Genomic DNA, 26,118 nt, shown 5'->3' with positions numbered 1-26,118 from the left:
AAGCTTTTGAAAAATTGTTTGGATGAGCAACCTTTATCTTGGAGTTACTTACATCTCAATCAGATTTGCCATTTCTATATCTTTCTTTGTTGATTCAAAGAGACACACGCTTTGGCTTCACATAACACATTTTGTTGATCTTGTGTAAGAGTCTGAAGATAGCTGAGCAACATGAGTGATTGGATTTGTTGCTTGGACATTTCAACTCTTTGCCTGGCATTAGCAACATAGTAGCTACCATAGTCAGCAATGACTATCTGCATCCATTGAACAAAACGAAACCAAACCAAGCAATGTCAACGTCATCTAATAACGGAGCAGAAAGTGACGAAATGGCATCATGTACTAAAGCTCTTGAGGCATCATGTGAAAGATAGCAGTTGTTTATGTGTAACAATCTCTGATGATGTAGAGGAGATTCTCATAAGGGCATATGAAAATATAAAGTCAACCATAATGGTGAATGATCAGAGAGTGTCGAGGCATGATCAACCCAAAGCTTGCATGAAAACGAGTCATATTGTCAAGTATGTAACAAATATGATCTGTCCAATCTAGCCCAGTATTGAGTGAGAGCATTATGGCGATAAGTGAATCCTAGAGTTCCAGCCTTGGCAAAAAGCCAAAGATAAGAGGCATCTATTTGGAGAATGAAATTGTCCCAAGCCTGACGCTCAACATGTAACGTATGAGAAAAGCTAGATGTATTATCCTCCCTTTGTGGAGAGTTGTTAAAATCTCCATAAACAAAAGCATTTGACAACCACGGATAGGAACTAAAGAAATTCCAAATTCTTTGCCGCTCATGGGAAGATTGAAATGCATGCATTCCTGCAAACTGAAAAATTTCACCCTATAGTAGCAAAGGGCGACACAAGAATGGCATTTGCAAGAGAATTAAAGGGTGAAGCTGATGCCATCGGGGGTTGGGCCACAACTCGTGGTTTATGAATGATAGTAGGACATTTATTGGAGATATGCCCAAACTGTTTACATTTAAAGCATGCACCGGCAAAAGTGCCCCAAATAAGCTCATAGTTCCGACTCCAAGTTGTCTATCATCAGTACATTTTATTCCAATAGAGACCGAGGGACCATCAAGTCTAGTTGTATCCCAGAGAATCATAAAATGATTTCCATTTTCAACAGGTCAAGGAGGACAAATGACCTTACCCAATGAAGCAACCAACATAGGCAAATGCTCACGGAAATGTTATGGGAAATGCTTCGGTGTGACCCACACTGGGTATTTATGTTTAATGACGCTTTCATAATCCTTGTTCACCGACCACGGCAATACATGATCCAACTGAGTGCCAAACATGAGAGGCAACTTTTCCAACAAAGCTATTCCGTGTTTAGGTTCTTTAAAAAGAATCCCATAAAATCCTTTGGTAGCCCAGTACACACCATCAACTACATTTCCCTTCAATTTTGATTTTATCCATTGTGCCACTTCAATCGCAAGAGGCGTCTTGCCAAGAAAGAAGACCACTGCAACATTTTTAGAGAACTTCTTTAGTGGTGAGACCACCAAAGGGAGAGGAATATCAAACCGGAAATCAAGATCCGGAAATTGCCATTCTTTTTTACAGTCCACAAAATCATCAATCAGCATATCGTGAACTAAGCATTCATCAAGAGATAGCTCCTGGAGAGATTTGCCAAGCTTAGTAAACCTTGATATTCACATTCTGATCCGAAGCCAACTGGTCTGGAGAATAACCCATGCTGAACGATGCACTGAAGAGATACAAAACTGTTCACTGTACACAGACCCTTAATACACACACACACACACACAGACACACACACACAGGGTTGTACAGAGAAGAGAAGTGAAGGACAGTAGCTAGGCAGAGGATAAAACAGCAAGCAAAAGTAGGTCAAAACAGGGAAGCGTGAAGACATGAAGGTGCAGGAAGACTTGACAGAGGAGAGATGGGACACGTCAAAACCCCCAGTAGAAGCAGCGAACTCCTGTACATGCACAGCAGAGGCACAAAGTTGGACGCGTGCGTGAGAAGGGGCAAGAAGCAGGCACACTACACACATGCACGCGCGCACACAGTTGACAAAAGCAAAGAGTTGGAGTTTTCAAATGCAAGAGAACACTCGGGCACACCTTCAACCCTCATAGCCATAGTAGCAGGGAATGGGCATTTTTAGACTTGGGAATGTTGGGGATGGCAGCATCTTCCCGTTCCCATTCCCGTCCCATGTCACTCTATAGTCACAGGGAATGACCATTCTCAATCTTTTCCGTCCCCGTTCCCCGTCCCCATTTCGCGTCCCATGTGACTATGCTCATAGCCCATGCACAACTACATTATTCACAAGGGCTTTGCACGTTACAAGCTAACCTTGCATACTTAGGCACTCACGATAGCTAGCACTTGCACCGAGCCTCTCATCGACAACAGCCATCTACGTACATCTCTTGATGTTGGGCCCGGGGGGGGGGGGGGGGGGGCGGGGGGGGGGGACATGGTGGGCAAAAGCCTAGTCCATGGTATAACCCATCGCCTGGATCCTCTTCGAATGTACAAGAACCTCCAAAGATCTTCAAATAATCGAACTCCCTTAGGTCTTCATGGAACCATTTGCCAACTACCTTCACCAGCACGACAAGTACCTCACCACCAAAGAGCAACAAGCAACAACGAAGCAGCCGAGCCTCTAGTTCAACCACAAGATCTGGAACTATGCCTTGCCACACCAAATAATTCAGGACCACCATCAGTCAGGTGGTGTTGGCGCATGAATCCGCAAGCACATCCCCAGGCCCTCTTTCTTGTCTCTGTCAACACTACAACACAAGTCATCAAACTTGACTCACCTAATTCATGTTTGAAAAGATAAGAATCCACGTAAGGTGCACCATGGCCTTCTCATAACCTCGAGACTCTTATAACCGAGGCCAAGGAGCAGATGCTACATGAGTATTTATAGGTGTTCCCTCACAAAGCCACATGCTTTTTATCATGCCACCCTTGAATCTAGCCTTTATAGTTGACTATTTTCAGCATCTATTATAAAGTAGCCATTTAGTTGTTTTTACCTTTTTTAACATGTTTTCATGCCAATGTGCATGATAGATCTAGTAGATTCAATTTTTTTTTCTTGTCTTTTTCTTTCTCAATAAATTCCTATGGGTCTATGGATGCTTACCTCTTTTGTGATGTATAATTTACAACCTAGTCATATATCAGGATGTACAACAACAATGGTGATCAAGACAGTGGTTTATGGTACTTTAAAGCACAAGTCATACAGCAGAGAACAGAACACACCAGGACATTTCTACCAAATGTCGATCAGATCAGGCATACTCTTACCTCCAGTATAGCAGTTATGTGGCTATCATATTCATTCTGCAAGATAGGAACATCTTTTGAACTTGACTGAGCAGAGTTAGCAGCAAGCTCCTCCTTGTACGATGTTCGTTTCGGCATTGTAAGGCTTTTCTCAAACTTGGGCTCATCATTTGGTATATAGGCCCCATACTTATCAGCCTTATCATCTTTCACAACCTTGTGCCGAGGCGGAGAAGCTCTCTCTTGTTCATTCCTCTCTATAACCTGGTCACGCTGATAGTTGAAACTACTAGACATGGTGTCTCTAACAATAGTGCGGTCTTTGTCTGTTGAAGAAAGAACCACTTTACTGTCTCTGTGGCTTACAGAGCCCTGATTTGATGATAAAAAGGACCATCCATCTGGTTCTCCTGACTGAGTTTGCCAGCTTACTTGTTCCACTGCTTTCTTACTCGCTTCTGCAACCCTGTAATCCATAATGCTATTGGAACCTTCTGGTGATATTAAGGAGGCAGAGGTAGAAGACGAATCCTTCTGAATCTGTACTCCTGTATTTGGACTTGGATCCCTCTTGGAGTTGCTATTCTTGGACAGCCCTTTCACCCTACAGCCTTACACAGAGTAAACTCTCTCTCTCTCTCTCTCTCTCTCTCTCTCTCTCTCTCACACACACACACACACACACATGTTATAGCTAGTTGTTTTCAGTTCATGCTTTTCATTTTCTACTCGGGACATTTAGTTTCCTTGAGTTTTGGATGTATTGGTACTTTAGTCTCATAGGCCACTTTGGCCTCTTGTAGACATTAATATCTCTCTCTCTCTCTCTCTCTCTCTCTCTCTCTCTCTCATATTCTCATTTTGGACCATTTGGAATGTAACAGCTCTTAAGGGGTGTTTTGAATATTAACAAGCAAATAAGACAATGTCTGCCCAAGTGAACACATAACTCATAATCCCTCATTTTTTTTGTTACTGAATGAGGATTACCTGTCAGCATATCTGAGTGTATTGAGTGTATGCTCACAAGAACCGGTATTTGGGGAAATGCAAGAGATCATAACAGTACGAGAGTCACCAACAAAAGAGTCACGTAATACTTCGGTTAACTTACTTCCCCTGAAAGGAATGTGGCCTTGCTCATGATCAAGTGCCCTGATACACTCCTTTAGAGCAAGCAAGCTCTTGTTAATTTCTGCACCCTCAATCCTGCAGTGCAATACAAACAATTTTTAGCTGAAGAAATGCCACTGTACATAGAATTTAAAATTATGAAATACTATACCTGGTTTGCCGATCATTGTCGGTTGTATCAGCCCCACGTTCACTGCCAGCCAGATCAATGAACGAAAACTTCCCAACCAGTTTCCCTCCCGTCTCTTCCTTCTTATTTGAGTGCTTTTTAACAACCAATTGAAGGATTGCATGCGATCTGGATGACTCTTCATTTGCCCCAGTCGAGCCAGTACTCCGTGATGCATTACCTTTCTCAATGTAATCTTTCACAAGCTCCACATTTGAAACAGGAAATTCTTTTAAGCCTACGATACAGACTTGTTGGCGACCATCTTCACGCATGAAAAGCTTCCTGCAAAAATAGAACAGAGTGTTCATTACTTCATTGTGATATCAAGGTCACTGCATATTTCATCATCTAGCAAGTCATTAATGAAACAAAAGCTTCCCTTTCTCTCTCAACCCCACTCTCCCCCCAACCACTTCACATACAAAGGGGATCCTCTGGAGATTGTCTCATCCTATGACTACTGTGGTGTCACTTTTAGTGGCCCACGCTTCACCACGCTTCCCACATCACATGCTAGAGTGACACAGAGATATGCAGCCTTGAGCTTTCTTGAGCGGCAATGCTTCCAGGCACATTTCCACGAGCCCAGGGCGAAGGGTTGGCTTTTTGACACCCTCGTCACACCAGCCTTGATGTATGGAGCAGACTTCTGGGGGCCAGATTTATTCGATGAGGATTGGCAGCAAGTTGAGAGGCCCCAGGTCATGATGTTCTCCCGCGTATGATCCGCAGCAAACCATCAGTCCCACACCAGATTATCCAACAAGAGATTGCTGCAGCCCAGATGGTAGTGGATGCACTTCCAGATAGTCACATACCTACATCACATCGGTCACATGGATCCCCACAGGTACCGGAGGCTTGCCCTGGAGTCCTCGAGATAGCGAGCACTCGAGGACCACCCTGGAGTATGGTATGCCCAAGTTTCCACTTGGTTCTCAGGATATGGACTCCGCATGGACCACCCCTTCAATACAGTATGGAGTCCCCTTTTCTCCAGCTCTCTCATGAGGACACCAACCGGATTATCCAATTAGATCTTCTCAGTCTCTACACCCATTGCAAGTGGATCACACGTTCGGAGCTCCCACTGAAGATGCACATCTACAGAGATCACTTCCTCCAGCCTCACTGAAGATGGATTTATCTATAGCTAGAATACCTGAGGGTTCACATGTCCCATACCATGCGGATTGCGATTGCGCAGAGTGGAGACAGGTTGAGCTGAGCGCGTCTTTTCAGAACCAGGGAGCTCATACCAAGACCTAGGGTAGAGAAGACCTGCCGATTATGCCCCACAAAGGTTGAGAGGTCAAGGACACGATGAAACGATGGAAGTCCTCCAGGTGTGGAAGTAAGACTCAAGTCACGGAGATTACTAGCACAATCTCTAGCCAAAGTAAAAAAAATGAGTGACCTCCGAACTCAAGGAAAAGCAACAAGCTCACCTTGAATGTTGTTGGAGGCCTTCCAAATGCGTGGTACCTCCAACAAGATAGCTTCATGGAGACATTCACCAAACTGGCCAATGACACACCAACAATCAAATGGGAGTTAAACCCCATCTCTTCTATCGATTGCAAAAACAACAACTAGGCAGTGATCATTTTCAAGACCAAAGAAGATAGGATTGCTTTGGTCACGGACATTATTGTATCACTTTGTTCTCCTAGGCCCATAGGGCCTTTTGTTGACACTTAATCTCTCTCTCTCTCTCTCTCTGGTTCTGGCCCTGAGGTGAAACCTAGAAATCAGTGGGGTGATGACCAAAGTTCAGGGTCTTGAAGTCACACACTCACACTTGATGAGTTGACTTATCCCCCTATGTCTCTCTCCCTTCTTCTCTGTGTATGTCTCCCACATGAAACCCTAACTCTAATCTCCCTTCAAGATTGCCATTGGGTCTCACACACATAGACAGGCCAGGATGATCTTTCGGCGCCTTGTGCGAAGGAAGAAACGAGCCTATCTGGCTAAGCTAGAGGAGGAGATCTACCAACTCTTCCTGGGAAGCAAGAGGGCATGGAAGATGTTTCAGGAGAGACAGCCTGGTACTCCGATTACTGCACCTGAGGCATGGCATACTTATGCTAGAGAGCTATATGATGCACCAGGACAGCCCCCCACCCCCCCCTCCACCCACTGGAAGCTAGACCGGCTAGCAGCACCTTTTTTACTATGTGGATGGTGCTAGATGCGATAGACAGGTTACAGAATGGAAAGGCACAGGATCATGATGGGCCAGTTGGAGAGCACTTCTCATATGCACGAGACACTTTGGCTCCGCTCATCGTACATGTGTTTAATCGTGCCATTTGTGAGGGTTTCCCGACAAGCTGGACAGAGCATATCATTGTACCACTCTTTAAGAGTGGGGACCCCATGGTACCACGTAACCACAGGACGATCATGATTGGTCATTACTTGGCCAAATCATATGGCTCTATATTGGAGTCGGTCAGCCGATGGGCAGAGGCATGGTCATCGAGCACATGGACAGGCTGGCTTCCGGAGAGGATTTACTACCTTGGATCACATGCTGACACTTCGGGCACTTATTGAAGAGGGCAGGGCACACAAGAGAAGGATATACTGCTGCTTTGTGGACTTCCGCAAAGCCTTCGATACCGTACCACGTGCTAGGCTTATGCACAGATTGGATGACATTGAAGTACCCGTGAGGATATGCAGTGGGGGATATATGCTTTGTATGAGTCTGTGACAAGCAGAGCCCGAGCTCCAAGCGGACTATCTGATAGGGTGACCAACACGATAGGAGTGAAGCAAGGATGCCCGCTATCGCCCACCCTCTTTGGCCTGTACATTGATGCGGTCTCTGATTATGTAGACAGATTGGGAGGCCCAGGGGCATGCCTGGCAGGGGTGTTGATACCCATCTTGTTATATGCTGATGATATTGTTCTAATCTCAGACTCTCCGGAGGGATTACAGAGACACCTAGATGCATTACACGCTTTCTGTGCGGATATGAATCTGACAGTGAACCTTGGGAAAACCAAGGTTATGGTGTTTAACACCACACAGGCATGGGTGACGAGATTAGAGCCTTAGTTCACTTTCCGAGGGGAGCCAGTAGAGTACGTCAGGTCATATGTCTACTTGGGAGTTACTTTCACAGGACCGCGTTCCTCCCTGAAGGAGGCAGCAACAGCTAGATTAGCTCAAGGGCATGCAACCTTGGGGGCACTTGAGAGGCAGTGTGCACACATACAGTTTCAGGAGCCACGCACCAAATTGTGGCTATTTGATACGCTTGTCACACCGACCCTCCTGTACGGAGCTCCAATTTGGGGGCCCAGTATACATCACAGATCTCAGAGAGGGACAGATGAGGGATGGAGGCAAATGGAGAGACCACTGATTATGATGATTGCCCGCGATTCGGAGCAAATCATCAGTACCACATGATATTGTTCGGGCTGAGCTGGGTGCCCCACCAGTAGTAACCGAGGCCCTATTCCAGGCAGTTACCTTTTTACAGCGGCTATGGGAGCTCCCTCAGCAGAGGTACTCCTGATTGGCATTTACCTCATCCATACAGTTGGCAGAGGATGGAGATACTCATTGTTGGTACGCTCAGATGAGATCATGGTTTGACCTACATGGTTTGCGGATAGAGGCACTACCACCCTTTCAGTACAATTTGGATTTGTCCATTTTTGGATCTCACCCGCTCAGAGCAAAACCGCGTGATCAGGATATGGCTATCATCAGAGTGGACACAGAGAGGACATGGACTAGCCCCCTTGAGCCCTTGGGCACGAAAATGGCTCATTACAAGAGCCATTTTCTACACCTCTCACCAGATGATTTTATCACCCACCCGGCGTACATGGATGTACACCTATCACATGGGATACGTTGTGCCATTGGACAGATCCGGACCTCATCACACCAGTTGCGGATTGAGACAGGGCGATATGTGCATCAGATCTTGGATGACCGCATTTGTCAGCTATGCTACCAGGAGGTAGAGACAGAGGAACACTACATTTGCCGATGTACAGTCTATTATGAGATCCGAGGGAGATATCACTGCCTCTTCCGAGAGGGTTTTGGGCCGTTACGCAAGGTCATGGAGTTTGAGGATCAGAGATGTCTGGGATTGTTTCTACTTGAGCTCAAAAGACACAGAGAGACCCTCTTGGCAGACAGGAGGCCGAGCCATGATGTACCTAGACAGAGGACCCTGACAGATTTCTTCGGCACCAGCACCAGCAACCCAGCCCACACACCTCCTGATACCTCCTCCATTGGGCCATCAGGGCACCGACCACGCTCCCAGGGAGTCACCACTGATAGAGCAGTTATCTTATGTCATGCTCATCGGCCACGCCCACCAGGGAGTCACCACTGATAGAGCAGTTATCTTATGTCATGCTCATCGGCCACGCCCACCAGGATCCCGACCACGGCATCCTAACCATCGCTAGATCAGAGCCATTATTGCTCGGCATCGGAGGCGCCTACCGCGCTTCTACGACCTCTCCATTCTAGACAGCCCCATGGTGGCAGAGATACTTGATCTAAAGAGAGGGCAACACTTCAACTGATCAGCATACATGGATCTACCTGATATACATTTTTCAGTATTTTCCAGTATTTTCTACTCAATATCATCTCGGAGTCTTACAGTTCTGTTCTTATAACTGTAGGACAATCAGTTTATTGTACTTTTTAGTCTCATTTAGTTGTTCTCTTTGATGAGACACCAACTTCAGATGTACTCTCAGTTTTGGTCTCATAGGCCACCATGGCCTCTTAGAGACGTTAATATATCATTTCATTTCATTTCTCTCCAAGCAAAGGAGTCACACGGGAGCGAGCAACAGTACTGCAGCGCGCCACGCACCCCCCACCCCCACAGCACGAATCTGGTCTACAAATCCAGATCAGGACATCCTACAACGGCACTAGACTACTTCCACTCAGCCATCTGACTCGGTGGACCTAGGTAGGAGGCAGCCTCTTGGCACCTGCCCTTGATTGCCCCATGGCCGATGTTCTACATGGATCACTAGCAGGGAGAAGTGCACCCTCAGGAGCTCTATATATACCTCATCTATCACTTAGCTCTATCATTGTACCCAGTTGTTACCCTTTTACGTTCAGTTTATTTCATTTTTGTAATATCTAGGATGAGACATGTCATGGAAACATTGTAGACGTGTAGTTTAACTTTCTTTCTTTCTCTACCTCTCTCTCACAATACGAATGATGTCACCAGGGCCCTAAGAACGTGCATAAATGGAGGGAACCAGATCATGAGGATTTACGAGCGGAGCACTTTGCACATGGACACCATGTTCTAGCCCCCATTCTTGCAATCTTATTTAACAAAGGCTAGAGCAATATGTGAAGGCTTCCCCACTTCCTCGACCACCAACACCATCGTTCCCGTCCATAAAGCAAGGGATACCCACGGATCCCAATAACTATAGGACTATTATGATCGGTCATAGTATGACCAAGACCTATGGGGCTGTGCTCGAGGACATAATCGGCTTTGTGGCAGAGTATATGGGTCACAGGGCAGTTGGTCAGGCAAGCTTCATGAGAAATTTCTCCACATCGGACCATATATTTACTCTATGGGAGGAAGCACAATCACGATGGAAGCATGTGTACTGCTGCTGTGTGGATTTCTGCAAAGCCTCGATCCTTCAACCCCGGCTCATTGGACACTTGAAGAAGCTCCAACTACCACATGATGCAATTTTTGTTGTGACGTCACTATCTGAGGTAGTAATGGGCCAAGTGCTTGCACCTGGTAGTCTCTTGGGAGAGAGATGTGGAACTATTAGGGTTAAGCAAGGCTGTCCGCTCTCACTAACACTATTTGGGCTACATATTGATCAGATTGCATCCTGTGCAGTGTGGACAGCTTTGAAGTTTGGAGGTAGAGGATCACCTTTGGCCGATTAGTAGTGCCCATATTGCTTTACACTGAGAATATCGTCCTTGTCTCAAATTGAGAGGAGGGACTGCAAAAGCACCTAACCTACCCATCGGTATTTCTCGACACCTATATGTCTAAACCACCCATGTCCTATGGAACATACTCCAAGTAATACCCAAAACTCTAGTTGTTGTCGGTACAATCTCCAAGAAATCTAAGTAATGTGAAGATACACCGATTGGCCTATCCTCCCACGACGAAGATAAATATGATGGCATGTCCTCTTGTGGTGCTGACATCCGACAGTGAAGATACTGCACCCAATGCAGATGGCATGTGAGAAGAGTCCTCCTAAACGTGTTGCATGTGCGGAAGCCTTGTTGTACTGATCCACAGCCCTAAGCTTGATTAAGAGCATTGATGCTAATTAACATGGTTAAGACAGAGGAGAGAGAAGAAGAGAGAGTATTTAGTGAGAGGGTTTTCTCGTATTAATATGGTACAAAAAGGTAGCTGAATGCTTGTACATGATGTAGGGTTATGTTCAGCCCCATAGGGGTGACCTAGGCCCCTTCTGCATGATGTATGCTGATTTCCAATGAATGATTTATGAACTAATGACTTGCTTTATGCTGAAAATGCTGAGATGCTTATATATGTGAGAAAACTACTGGTCCGCCAGAACAACAACTGTCCGCCTGCTACAAGACCTGAAATATTCCATAAATATTTTATTCATTGATACGCTTCTTATTCTATGTTGTCCCCTAAGCTGGCCACTGCCTAGATGTAGCCGCTTGCTGTCTTGAAGTCCCTACTGCTAGCCGACTGAGTCCTGGAGGCTACCGACAGCATAGTCACATGGAATGTGGAACAGGAGCGGGAACGAGGCTCGATTTCGGAACGGGGAACAGGGAACCGGGACGTTTGAACTCGGAACTCGGAACGGGAACGGGAACGACACATCATCGAGAGGAGAGAGAGAGAGAGAGAGAAAGAGTCTAAACTCTAAAGAGTAGAGTGAGTTAGTAGAGAGAGAGAGAGAGAGAGAGAGAGAGAGAGAGATTGCAAGATAGAAAATGGGGACATTCTGTCATGCCGTTCCGTTCCATTCCACGCTCCCCACATACATCTGTTCTCGAGAAGCATTCCATCCGTTCCCGAAATGCAAGTTGTGTGACCGGCCACCTCACGTTCCATGACGTTCCCACGCTCCCCACATGTGTTAAGTGGCATTTCCATGTTCCAAGCATTCGAGAACAATGTTCCATGTGATTATGGCCGACAGGTTCTCAAGACCCTTCCCAAGCTGTCAATGTTGATTACAATGGTGCTGATGTTTCTGATGCTAATGCTTACCATGATGATGAAGATGATGGTTCTGACTAATGGTGACCTCAAAGCTTATCTTAACTGCTACACTGTGACCTCAAAGCTTATCTTAACTGCTACACTAATCAAGGATTAAGCTAGTTCATGCTGACAATGAGCCATGGCACGGGCGTGCACGTGACAAAATGATCCAGAAGCTGAAGCGACCGCCACTAAAGCCAAAGATTCTCCACTGAGTGCAAATGGCAACTGTGAAGACTCTCCCTCAAACATCTGGTTGAAAACTTCCTCTATTCATACCTGAGGCCTGATGCAATAAAGCACCCTCAGTGTGTGCTCAACCCAAGAAATGAAAAAAAGCTAAGACACGCACACATGCATCTCCTTCACACTCATCCTCTAGTTTTGAAGAAGCCTCCTCCTCGAACTAATCCTCCAAGGTCCTCGGACAATCCTTCACGATGTGCTCAATGGAGTCACAATAAAAGCATTGTCCAGTAGCCATCTTGGCGCGATGCTCTTCAAGGGTGAAGCGAGTCACCGAGGCTCCCCCACTTGCCTTGTCCTTATCATCCTTGGCCTTGGACTATCATCCTTTGTCCTTGGCCTTGGACTATCATCCTTGGCCTTGGACTGGCTACCTTTGTCTTTGCCTTTCTGTTGCCCCTGTTGTTAGAGTCCCAAACTTGGAACTCTCCCATGTCTCGAGGGATGTAGGAAGACGAACCACATCTGAAAGATCATGGGGCCAATGTGCATGAACGTCTCCAATGGTTTCAAACCATCCACAAATCGCTCAACCTGCTCCGACCGCCAAATGTCCTTGGGAGCATGAGCAAAAGCTTCCAAAAACAAGTGAGAGAGCTGGTTATCTATTCACCATGTTTTTGCATAAAACGCTCCCACTATTTCTTCAATTCATGCTGGTAATCTACGAGAATAAACTCATCAACACTTGCCTTGCGGTAGTCGTCCCAACAAGTCATGGAGTGGTGCCACATCATTGCTACCACGTGTCACATGCTGTCCAACTCTACCTGTCACCTTGCATACTCACAGGTGTGTCACATACTCGGAGGTAGTTGAATGGTTTCAAGCACACACATTGCAGATGGATCATCTCCCTCCATTTCAGTACAGCCTAGACTCCCCACACCTCGACCTCTCACAACATGAGATCAACCAGATCATCCGGTTGGATCTACTTAGCTTACACATACATCAAACTTGGGTGTCATCATTAGAGATAGGGACAAGATGTGAGTTCTACAGGGAGCAATTTTTGAGACTCTTCAGGGATGGATTCTTTGAGATCACGAGGTACATGCAAATCCACATGTCACACGCTGTGCGCATCGCGAATCAGTCAGCTCTAAGTATCCTCCCACCGCCTTTGAGTAGAGACTGGGAAAGCCGCAAACGTCCCACAAGAGAAGCGGTTATGCAAAGTATGCACCATAGGGGAGGTAGAGGACGAGGCTCACTGTATGTTTAAATGTCCAGCATATTATGAGATAAGGGGGAGATTTCATTGCCTCTTTCAGGCCAATGGCATGGGTGATGCACCATGAGGACCAAAGATATCTCGGGATGTACCAGATAGAGCTCAGAACATAGGGTTGGAGTATTGAGAGGACATGCTGAGACAATGCCAGCCCATACAAGACGTTGCCCAGAGATCCACCACTGATTTCTTCATGGTATGAGCACCCACATCAACCACCCGCGCAGACCCTGTTGCATCAACATCATCTCATACCAGCCGTACACATGGGCCACATTTGCGTCCCATATGAGTCCTAAGTGGGCAGGCCTACTCCATCCTACGTGCCAAGTGCCCCCAACTCAAAGCACCGAGGATCTCCACCACACAGACAAATCCATGAGATTCTCCAATGACATGGCATGCCCTCACCATAGCCACACACACACAAATCCATGAGATTCTCCAACGACATGACATGCCCTCACCATAGCCACATCTGCCATCAGGAGGCTTATAGAGTCATGTTTCAGTTTCTTTTTTAGCTTTTCCATGGCATTGTATACCAATGGTATCATTGTACTATTCATGGTCTCACAAGTCCTTAGGGTCTTTTGTAGACATTAATCTCTCTTTTTTTTTGTAATAGAAGATATATTACCAAAATTACTTTACAAATGGCCACACGGTTGCCATGTGATGTACTAGCTTTCCCTTATATAGCCATGTCATTCTCCACCAACCGCAAGGAAGAGACTAGCCACAATAGTAGCCCTTTCATACGACCTATGTGAGCTGTAATACCAACTTTTGTATCAAACCTGTCCACCTGAAAAAATGAAAGAAAACTGAATGTCCTGGGTTATTCGCCCATTCGGAATCTTGCCAAAAATCTAGTCTTTCAACTTTACGGGCCTATTTGTCAACGGAATCCATACGCTTGATTTGTTGTACGCTGGACAATGTTGTGAGGCTTTCGAAATGCTCAATCTAACCAAGGTTCCCGATCCTCCAACTAAGGAATATCACCAAACGGTGTAAGTCCTACCCTCACCTTCTCCCATAACTGTACATATCCATGTGGAACCCGAAAATATTGACGGATTTCCCGAAAGGACAATAAGTGGCCTCTATGTGGCAACAAAGCATCCATAATTCTCACTAGTCCCAATCGAGCCATTCTATTGAATTTTGGCCGCTCAATAAGTTTGTTAGGCCTCTACAAAAGTCGTGAAGTAGCCAACACCTCACCTGCCATAGAATTCAACTGCAACCGCCGCTGATCTAAAGGCTTCCATTTAGTGTGTACCAACACCTTCTTCCATGAGATCATCAAATGTGAAAGGAGAAGTGAAGTCACCACTCGAACTTGTTGGGAACCATTCACTACATCCCACCATGTACCATCAATCCTAGTATTACCATGCACAAGTGCGACCTCCTCTATGAGGGCGGTGGCACTGTCTCTCTAGCATAGCCAATGCTGCATATCCCCGTGTCAATCTAGCTCTGGCTGCTGAACCCATGGTGAAGCGCGTGGCTGCTGTGCAGAGAAGGTAACCCCTAGGTACACATATGATGTCACCACCTCCACTTGGCGTCGTGCGAGAGTGAATGTCAGTTGACTCCTTACCTGTCTCGATGTATGAAAGACCATAACATTGGTTTTCTCAAGGTTCACAGTAAGACCCCTCTGTGTGCAGAAATCATGGAGTGCATGTAGATGCTGCTGTAGACCTCCTCGAGACTCAGACACTAATACAATATCATCAGCATAAAGCATAATATGTACTGAGGTACCTGCTAGATCAACTCCATCTCTGCCTCCTCGTGTAATGAAGTCACCCACCTCATCAATGTATAACCCAAATAGCGTGGGGGAAAGTGGGCATCCTTGCTTCACACCAATGGTGCTAGCAATAGTCTCGGACATACCTCCTGGGCATCTGACTCACCCAAAAACCTGCTCATATAATGCATAGATGGCCCATGTCATATCTGCTGGTATGCCAAGAGACTGCAGGCGCTGAAAGAGCCTCTCTCGTGGTACTGTGTCAAATGCCTTGCAAAAATCCACAAAGAAGCAATAGAGCTTTCTCTTCCTCACTCTAGCCTTATCAATCATACATCTCAAAGTGAATACATGGTCAGTGGTAGAGAAAGCTCTCCTGAAGCCTGCCTGCCCTGATGAGCGTAAACCTGCTCGCTCACCATATAAGCTAAGCTCTTGCTCCAACACTGCACCATAGAGTTTGGCCAACACGTGGCCAACCATAACCGTCGTGTAGTTGCTCGGATCGAGCATATCCCTTGTTTTGTGGATCGGCACAAAGGTGTGCATCGTCCACTCCGCAGGCAAACCCTCTGCTAGTGCCCTGTTTGAGAGAGAGCATGCACGTGAGAATATTGTCAGGATGTAAGATAGGCAAGGAGTATTGATTACTGATCCTACTTGTATTCTAGATGTGTGTATGGACTTTTATCGCCATTTGTTGGGTCCGTAGGAGGTCATATCTCTTGATGTCATTGCAGCTAGAGAGTCTTTGTTTCACTTGGTTCGTCACCAGGTATCAGATGTTTCTGCAAATGAATTGAAAAGAGATATTTCTGCAGATGAGGTGGAAGATGTGTTGAAGCATTTGCCTAAAGGAAAAAGTCTAGGATGGGATGGACTCCCTAATGAGCTTTTCACGAAGTATGTTGATGAGTTGAAGGTCCCTCTCGCTTCTATTTTTCAGAAGGTGTGGAATACAGGTACCATGCCTGTGAGTTGGAAGATTGGGCTTGTACGTTTATTGCCTAAAGTTTCATCTCCAGTTAATCTATGTCAATGGAAACCAATCACTTGATGGGGGCCATGTATAAGATATTTGCAAAGGGCTTGACCAACAAGTTCCTGCGATTTCTTTCTACTTTGATTCATCCAAGGCAATATGGATTTATTAAAGGTCGAAATATTTTGCATAATATACTGAATGTACAAATTGAAATTGATTATGCAAGGGCTTCGAGGCAAGAGGTGGTTATGATATGATTCAATTGGATATTAAAAAGGCTTATGATCACGTTAGTTGGTCTTTTCTTTCACAGCTTATGCAGGCTATGGGATTTGGCTCTCGCATGTCTTTTGTGATTTATACTATTAGCCCCAACCTGCAGTGGCTAGGCTTATGATTAATGGTGGGGTGACTGAGCCCATTCATTTGATGAGATCGGTCAGGCAGGGATGCCAACTTAGTGATCTCTTGTTTGTAATTGTTACACATCCAATCTTATCTCGATTGGATAAGCTAGTGGAGGACGGTGAAGTTCTAGGACTTACTCTTCCAAGTGGAGAGTAAATGGTCAGCCAGGCATTGATAGATGATTCTTTCATGTTCCTTAAGGCTCAAAGCTAGTGGAGGACGGTGAAGTTCTAGGACTTACTCTTCCAAGTGGAGAGTAAATGGTCAGCCAGGCATTGATAGATGATTCTTTCATGTTCCTTAAGGCTCAAAGAGATAATGTTCAGAAGGTTATGGCTGTTTGGGATACTTTTGGTCTTGCTTTAGGGTTATACATTAATATGCAGAAATTTGCTTTGATAAGCTATACCGAGAGCGACTTGCTTGGTATGGGATGGAATGGACAGGTCATACAAAGGGGATGCAGCACACGCCACTTGGGTTATCAGATTGGAGTTGATGTTGATTCACAGGCTTTGTTGGCATGGATTTCTGCAAGGATAAATGATAAGTTTGTGTATTGGAAATCTCAAGATTGGCCTATGCATGTTCAGCTCAAAGTGGCACAATCCATTATGATTAGCATGATATCTTTTTTCTTGCCTTTATTGCCATGGATGGACAAAGCTTTGCATGAGATACAAGAGCCAATTAGATTTATGCTATGGAAAAGAGCAGGAAATAATCCAGGATAGACGTGGATTTCTTGGGAACATGTTACTACTCCGAAGAGGAGTGGAGGGGCAACCCTATTAAATGTCAAATTACATATGGTCGCTAGGAGATGGCCTTTATTGCACGATATGTGTATCTCAAGAGCCATGGGTGGTAATGGCTGATACGCAGCAAACCGTCAGTACCTCATGACATTATCCGAGCAGAGTTTGCTGCACCTCCTATGATGGTAGAGGCCATATTCCAAACTATATGCCTGCTAAACAGATTCAGAGAGAGGCCATATTCCAGACTATATGCCTGCTAAACAGATTCAGAGAGATTGTCATACAGAGCTTTTGAGGCATCTAGACAGCTGGTTGAGGCAAGAGACAAAGGATCATGGTATGCACAGGTCACACATTGGTTCTCACAGCATGGCCTAGACATGGATCATCTACCACCATTCTAGTATGACAGGGATGCACCACATATCCGTCTCTCTCATAGTGAGAGGAACAGAGTATTGAGACAGGACCTATGACAGCTCTATACACGAGAGACATGGATATCGCCTACACAGCCTCTTCCACTGAAGATGCTATACTACAGAGATCACTTCATGAGTATCACTCATGATGGATTTATAGAGAGGCCTAGATACATGGAGGGCTTTTTACCACACGGCTCCCGAGTGGCTATTGGTCAGCTTAGAGTTTCATCACATCGATTGGAGATCGAGACTGGCAGAGCAGCACGGATCCCCCGAGAGGAGAGGGTATGCAAATTGTGCAGAGAGGAGGTGGAGAGTGAGGAACATTATGTATGCAAATGCAGAGCATATACAGCCATCAAAGAGAGATATCCCATTTATTCAGAGAGCCACATTCCCTACGCCAGATCTTTGAGGCAGCAGACCAGCGCATGCTGGGGAGATTCATTCTAGACATACAGCGTCACAGAGAGACATCATTACAGGCTCAAACAGCTCCAGAGGGGGAACAACAGACACAAATTACTGTTGGAAATAAGTGCTCACTAGGAGTACTTTTAGTCTTTGTCATCGCAGTGTATGCCACGTGGCACCTCTATAATTGTCCCAAGTCACTCTACTCTATCTTGTACTTCTCACCTATATATTGTGGGTGTCACATCAATGAAAGTATCAATCTTGTGTCTTGTCTACACTCATCTCAAGGTAACTCTTTGTCTTTCATTTTTTTTCTTGTTTCATTTCTAGTCTGCTCTAGCTTTCATATTTTCTACATGGTATCAGAGCATTGGTTTTAGGGTTTCCCTGTTTTTTTCCTATGAGCTTTCGCCATTCTCTCCAAGCTGTCCCACTCAATTCAGCGCAGCCCATGTGTTGCCCGCCATATCTTCAGGCCGCCGCCTAGCTGCATCTGTTGCCCTGCGTAGACCTGCACATGCTATCCAGCGTTGAGCTACACTTGTTGTGTAGCGTTGACTTTCATTTGTTGTCCAACGTCGCCTCTTATAGCTGCACGTGCTGCCCTCGCCAGATTCACAGCATTGGGACATAACTCGACCTGCTGCTGTAGCAACCCGCCAGCCTGAACTTGCTGTCCGCCCTGTTCAGGCTCATACAGCCCACTGTACTGTTGCTGCTTTGGCTGCCTTCTTCATCAACTCAAGGGTGCGCATCATCTAGAAGCAGCTGCTGCAGATCGACTATTTGCTGCATTCAGTTCTGCCATTGTTTCCTCTTGAAGAGTCTACAAGGTACTGTGCATTGTATCCTTCAGTTTGCTGGTCAGTCCTTTTCTTATCCTCATATCTGCAAACTGCTAGTTCCTCATGCTTCGATGGGCTGTCACACGCTATGGCCTCGACAAGTGGTGAGAGAGCCGGCTTCTAAAAAAATTTGGATCTCTTCTTTCATTCATTTCTGCAATCTTGTAAGGGAATAGACACTGCCCTTGCATTTTAGCAAGAGGTAAGACCTTCCCACATGGCCTCTTCTACTCATTCTCTCATGTCTATCGACAAATTCAATGGGTCCAACTTTCATACTTGGCAAATCAAAATCAAGTGCCATCTTATGAAAGAAAGTCTTTGGGATGTTGTTCACCATGCTACTCCCGAAGATTCCGACATTGAGCAAGTTATCACTTATGCTCCCACTGCCAAGAATGACAAAGCCTATGCTATCATCTTGCTCGGTCTTGGAGATGATTACATTCATCACATCTCTGACATACAGTCTGCTTCTCGAGCATGGATCACTTTGGATACCCTTTTTGGACCCCGCTCTAAAAACTCTAAGATTGCACTTATGATCTCATTCTTTGATCTATATATGCAGGAGGGAGCTACTATAGCCTCTCATGTCAATTATTTTCGCAGTCTTATGGTTCAGCTTGCATCAGTGAAGTCTCCCATCTCTGAAGATATTGCTATTGCTGTGCTTCTCAAAAGCTTACCTGACACCTATGCTACTCTTGTCACTACCTTCAAGTATCACAATAATCCTACTCTTGAAGGTATCATCAATGCTCTCCAAGAAGAGGAAAGAACAAAACAACAAAAGGTAACTGACACTGCATTTTTAGCAAAGAAAGGAGGTTCTAAGGTAAGAAAGCCTTGCACCCATTGTGGAAAAACTAATCATATGGAGAAGGACTGCTTCAAGGCCCATCCATGCACCATTTGTGGCCGTGATAATCACCGGGAGAAGGACTGCTATTCTAAAACCTCTACATCAGCCCTTGCATCTACCTCAGCCCATGTTGCTGCAGCATCTACATCAGCAGATCTTGCTGTTCATTCCTCACATGATGAGGAGTGGTCTTTCTGATTACTTCACCTTTCTTGTCTACCACTTTGACCACCGATGATGTAGGTCAAGGGGTTCTAGTGTCTTACTCATTATGCTTTTTGACCTCTCTCTTGTCCCTACCCAAGAGGCAGAGATTGCCCTTGAGGAGGGGATGTCTTCAAGGTCCATCTGTTTGTCTACAGTCAGTCTGTCTATCTAGTCTTGTCTGTCTGTCTATCTGTTGTCTGTCTATCTGTCTATCAATCTGACTGTGTCTTGTTTTAGATCCATCTTGTCCCTATCCTTGTGGACCCATATGAGGATATCACTTGAGGAGGGGTGTCTCAGGATCTTTGTCTGTCATGTCTTCTGTCTTGTCTCTCAGTCTATAGGTCTTTGTCTGTCTTCTAGTCTTGTCTTTCTGTCTTCCTCCTAGTGTCCACTTAAGGAGGGTGTTGGAAATAAGTGCTCACTAGGAGTACTTTTAGTCTTGGTCATCTCAGTGTATGCCACGTGGCACGGTCCATCTGTTTGTCTACAGTCAGTCTTCTGTCTATCTAGTCTTGTCTGTTTGTCTATCTGTTGTCTGTCTATCTGTCTATCAATCTGATTGTGTCTTGTTTTAGATCCATCTTGTCCCTATCCTTGTGGACCCATATGAGGATATCACTTGAGGAGGGGTGTCTCAGGATCTTTGTCTGTCATGTCTTCTGTCTTGTCTCTCAGTCTATAGGTCTTTATGTCTGTCTTCTAGTCTTGTCTTTCTGTCTTCCTCCTAGAGTCCACTTAAGGAGGGTGTTGGAAATAAGTGCTCACTAGGAGTACTTTTAGTCTTGGTCATCTCAGTGTATGCCACGTGGCACCTCTATAATTGTCCCATAAGTCACTCTACTCTATCTTGTACTTCTCACCTATATATTGTGAGTGTCACATCAATGAAAGTATCAATCTTGTGTCTTGTCTACACTCATCTCAAGGTAACTCTTTGTCTTTCATTTTTTTTCTTGTTTCATTTCTAGTCTGCTCTAGCTTTCATATTTTCTACAATTACTACATTTTTTCAGAGATCCATCCCACTCCCAGCCCCTACACAGCAGGGAATTACTCTCCAGAGAGCAGAGACACTCAGAGCCCGCAGGAGATAGAGGACACTTGGCTTTCGGACACCACGCCTATACCACAGAGAGATGACAGAGATCAGAGCTCAGTTTCACAGAGAGGGTGCGGAGCGACTGGCTCGCTTCAGAGCAGACCCAGGCATGTTCTTCAGCTGTGGACACCCCCTTCATTAATGTATACCATTTTATACCCCCAGTATGGTACAGGATGGAGCTAGCTAGGTTGCATATCATGATTGTATACTCCATGCATATAGCTTTGCATTCTCCTAGTAGTAGAGCTCCATCCCCTCCCCCACTCATTGTACTTATTGCACACCCAGATTCAGCTTTTTAGTTCAATACTTTTTCATTTTATTGGCATGACAGAGGATACCCCACAAAGGTACACTGATTTGTCTCATAGGCCGAGTTCGGTCTTTTGGAAGACGTTAATAAAATCTCTCTCTCTCTCTCTCTCTCTCTCTCTCTCTCTCTCTCTCTCTCTCTCTCTCTCTCTCTCTCTCTCTCTCTCTCTCTCTCTCTCTCTCTACACTACGGGGGATCATTGAGGAGGGGAGAGCTCACGGGCAATGGATATACTGCTGCTTTGTGGATTTCCGCAATGCTTTTGATACTGTCCCACGAGCCAGGCTGATGAGGAGACTACAGGACATGGGAGTGACAGCAAAGATGTTGTGGGGGATCATTACACTCTATGAGTCAGTCACAGGCAGAGTACGGGCTCCAGGAGGTGACTCAAAGATCTACACAGCACTATCGGGGTGAAGCAGGGCTGCCCCTTGTCTCCTACTCTATTTGGTCTATACATTGACGAGATCTCGGATTACATAGACAGACAGGGAGGACCAGGAGCACATTTGGCAGGAGTCCTGATACCGATCCTCTTGTATGCAGATGATATTGTTCTTATTTCTGATTCAACAGAGGGGCTGCAGAGGCATTTGGATGCATTACAGGCCTTTTGTGAGGACCGGAACCTTCCTGTGAACCTTGGAAAGACCAAGGTCATGATCTTTAACACCTCCTCTCACAGTGGATAAGTAGATCTGCAGTACAGTTTACATACAGTGGAGAGCCTGTGGAGTATGTTACCTCATATGTATACCTTGGGATCACTTTTGCTGGACCTCAGTTCTCGATGTGGAAGGCAGCCGACACTAGATTGATGAGGGGATATGCAGCCCTTGGCTCACTAGAGAGGCAATGCTCACAGATACAGTTTCAAGAGCCGAGGACGAAGCTTTGGCTATTTGATACTCTAGTTACACCTGCACTACTATATGGTGCCCCCATCTGGGGTCCTAGCTTATACCATAGGAGACAGAGGAGAGAGCCGGCCGAGATAGATACAGAGGAGGTATATGATGGGTGGAAGCTGAAGGAGAGGCCCCTAGTGGCGATGATCTCACGCATGATTAGGAGTAAACCATCAGTGCCACATGAGATTGTGCGGGCAGAGATGGGGGGCTGCACCGATAGTGACAGAGGCTCTATTCCAGACAGTGACATACTGGCATAGGCTATGGGAGCTTCCACTTGATAGATACCCCCGGCTAGCCTTGGAGTCCTCGAGACAGTTGACACTTGAGGGAGATACAGAGTGCTGGTATGCACAGGTAGGCACTTGGTTTGGCATGTACGGTATGCAGATGGAGGCACTCCCCCCCTTCCAGTACAGCATAGAGGCCCCGTCATTTGTTCTCAGCCGCACAGAGCGGAACAGGGTTATCAGGAAGGACATTGAGGGGTCCTCAGTGAGACAAAGCTCAAACTATTTTGCGGGCCGGATGCTCCTGACCCACAGCATCACGGCCCTTTAATCGACAGATACAGATCCACAAGGCTCTTCGATGCCATGACATGCTTCCATCACAGAGGCTTGATATTCTGTTGGCCATCAGATCGGTATTGGCTGAGGAGGGCATTACCATTAGTTGATCATGGCTAGTTTACCTCATACTCAGGGTCATATGCTGATATCATATGTATATACACTAGTGATAGTTGTTTTTCATTTTCTTTCAGTTACTTTTTCCATGGCTCAGTATACCCATGGTATCATTGTATCACTCATGATCTCATAAACCCTTGGGGTCTTTTCGTAGACGTTATTACTTTCTTTGATTTTTATTTTTAGTACCCATGATGATGTATTTCATGGACATGATGTAACCTTTTGGTCTCATAGGTCATTTTGGCTTTTTGTAGACGTTAATACATCTCTCTCTCTCTCTCTCTCTCTCTCTCTCTCTCTCTCTCTCTCTCTCTCACACACACACACACACACACACAACTGCTTAAAACAGGAGGAATTTCTCTAGACAAACGTTTATAAATCAAATGGAGATTTTTTAATACAGACCCCCTATCATTCAAAAGATCATATAGTTTTCCACCATAAATTTCAAAAAAACTAAGCCATAGCTGGAGCCCCTGATTTCTGTAAGCTGGGTGCTGCATCATATCAAGAATATCTTGACAAGCTCTCAGTGGTAAAGGCTGCATTGTATATGTTTTTCCACTACCTGCAAGTACAAACCAAGTATGAAAGGCCAGGAATGCTTGTCCAGAACGTAGGAACATAAGAGTAATCGACTGTTTTATCCATGCATAACATTGCCTTCCAAATTTGTGATTGGCCCACCTAGATAACACACCTGTTTGGCCATAAGCAAAGCAGGTTGCCTTTGTGCGCTGGAAAATGGTGGGTATTATTGGCTCAACAGTTACTCTATACACCTGTGCACCACAAAAAGAACAATATAACTAGCACAATCATATAGGTATTCTGATTCATCCATCCATCCGAAACACAGCTCTTGCACAGAATGAGATTCTAGACTAGGGCCAAAAAATTAATAGCAGCAACAAACTGCTCCTTCTACCATCTCAATGTCATACAAATACACATGTACAGAAGTTTTACTCTTCTCTACGTCAACTATATCACAAAAAAGATTTGTAAAGAAAGCAACAACATGCAAATTCTCTACACATACAAGTTAAAATCAGCCGTAGGACAACTCAAAGGTACGAAGGGCTAGAGACATTACAGCAGAATACCTTGTTTACTCACTGAACAACCTGTGGTCTACAAAACGAAGCACAAAGTATGACAAACGGAGACATTACAACAGAATACCTGTCACAAAATTCCTTACAGCTTCTATTTTTCTACTGTTCATGTGTGGCATGTGGAGCCTGACATGACATACATGTATGGCTGGTGTAGCCTGACATGGTGTGTCTATGTGGCATATGGAGCCTGACATGACAGTACATGTATGGCTGGTGTAAACTAACATGTTAGTACATGTGTGGCTTGTGGGGCCTGACATGGTGTACATGTATGGCCATGGAGCCTGACACGATGAAAGTCTCTGGGACTAGCTATCTTGGAGATCTTGTGTATTTATGTTATGGGAAGGTTCCGGAAGGATCATGAGCCCTGACATTTTATCGAATACAACTGAGCAGATGGGTGTTTCTTCCAATATAATTGCACTCATGTGTGTGCATGACTTTGATTTTATCTTTCGATGACTTGTCTTGTTTACCTGGACAATGCCTGAGATTTTTGCCTGTGTTGTCCATGGGGCCGGGGACGCCTGGGCACCCTGTGGACGTGTATGTGCACACCTCTTTGGGACTGACAGGTGGTCTACATGTGTTTTGCAGGTGGTAAGTATTCCCAAAAACTCAATTTACAGCTTTATGAGTTCACATGTTAATAATTATGGATGCAGGTTCACACTCACTTATAAGTGAGTGGACAACTTATAAGTGAGTACACATTGAGCAGGTTCACTTATAAGTGACCGGACAACTTATAAGTGAGTACACATTGAGCAGGACTTATTTAATACACGTGGCGGCCAAAGACCGGGCACTGGATATTATTTGGACTCCCTTCATGTAGGCGCCCCTTTCTGGACCAAAAAAGCACACGTGTGGGCTATTTTCAGCGGGGAAGCCTCTATTATTGACAAAACTCCAGATTGGAGGGGGGCGCATGCATTTCAAGAGTGCATGAGGGCTGGTCGGTTGGTTTTGGCAAGTTTCTACAGCACAGCCATCCATCGCGACTAAAGTTCACCGGATGCATGGGAGAAGCTGGCCGACTCTTTCTGCATGTTCTCCACTGCTGGCCAGCTGATTTACAGCTGGCCAGCTGTGGAATAGAGGCTGGACAAAGGTTAAAAACAGGGAGGAGGAGCTGGTCATGGGCTTCTAGACAGTTTTCCTTCCGACCGGAGGTTTGCAAGCTTGTGCACAACTGCTGGTCGCTTTCTTCTATGGCTACCAAGGGCTGGTCGACTGCTGAAAACAGCCTTTGAGGGCTGGTCAACTTGCTTTATGAGCCAGACAGGAGGAAGATGATGATGTTGAGTTGTCCTGGGCTGATGTGGGAGTGCTATGGGCTGTCCATAGTTGTCCTGCATGTGCTTGATGCCGGGAATGCTCACTTGTGCTGAAATTGTCAGCAAATTCAGATATTGTCATGTTTTTCTTGTTTTCATATTGTATTGGAAGAAATAGGTGCAGCCAGTGGTGAACCCTGGGCACCCGCAAAGTTGTATTGGAATCAGACTCCTTTTTGGTAATCTAACCATAAGGGGGGGGGGAGGGGGAAGGGGGGGGGGGGGGGGTGGGGGGGGTCAACCCATATTCTCGCCCCTAGTGTGGTGTACTATGCAGCTTTGTCATCTTGTTTTATCTGGCATGCATATGTGTATTTTCAGATTTCATGATTGATTAGATTTTTCGTGTTCAGTTGCCCCTTCCGTTTACATTGGTATTAGATCCTGGCTTTCTACACAGTTGTGCCTAATATGATGCTGGATATGGCTGTAAGGAGTCATTATCCGTGAGAGAAGGTTGGGATTCTGAGGTAGCCCTCGTCTTATTGTCGCACCTCGAAAGAGGTGACCTTTGGTTTAAGGGGCAGTGAGCGTGCGGAAAGACTTCGTGGCCCTCTTATC

The 26,118-nt window shown here is 45.5% G+C and overlaps 1 protein-coding gene across 1 annotated transcript in view; it reads right to left on the bottom strand.

The window, feature by feature from the left end:
- Positions 1–26,118, bottom strand: part of LOC147612131 (kinesin-like protein KIN-13A) — a 94,237-nt gene that overhangs the window by 54,727 nt on the left and 13,392 nt on the right. The window contains exons 6-10 of the mRNA XM_086783999.1: positions 23,794–23,875; positions 23,499–23,661; positions 4,603–4,905; positions 4,308–4,526; positions 3,339–3,921 (exon numbers count right to left, since the gene is read on the bottom strand). Coding sequence (XP_086640125.1) covers positions 3,339–3,921; positions 4,308–4,526; positions 4,603–4,905; positions 23,499–23,661; positions 23,794–23,875 — 1,350 coding nt within the window. The remainder of the gene's footprint in view (positions 1–3,338; positions 3,922–4,307; positions 4,527–4,602; positions 4,906–23,498; positions 23,662–23,793; positions 23,876–26,118) is intronic.

This window comes from Cibotium barometz, chromosome 46, assembly GCF_041138505.1.
Source record: "Cibotium barometz isolate CiBa-2024 chromosome 46, ASM4113850v1, whole genome shotgun sequence".
Taxonomy (NCBI): Eukaryota; Viridiplantae; Streptophyta; class Polypodiopsida; order Cyatheales; family Cibotiaceae; genus Cibotium; species Cibotium barometz.
Note: the sequence above shows the minus strand (reverse complement) of the source record. Positions and strands in the feature narration are given on the sequence as shown.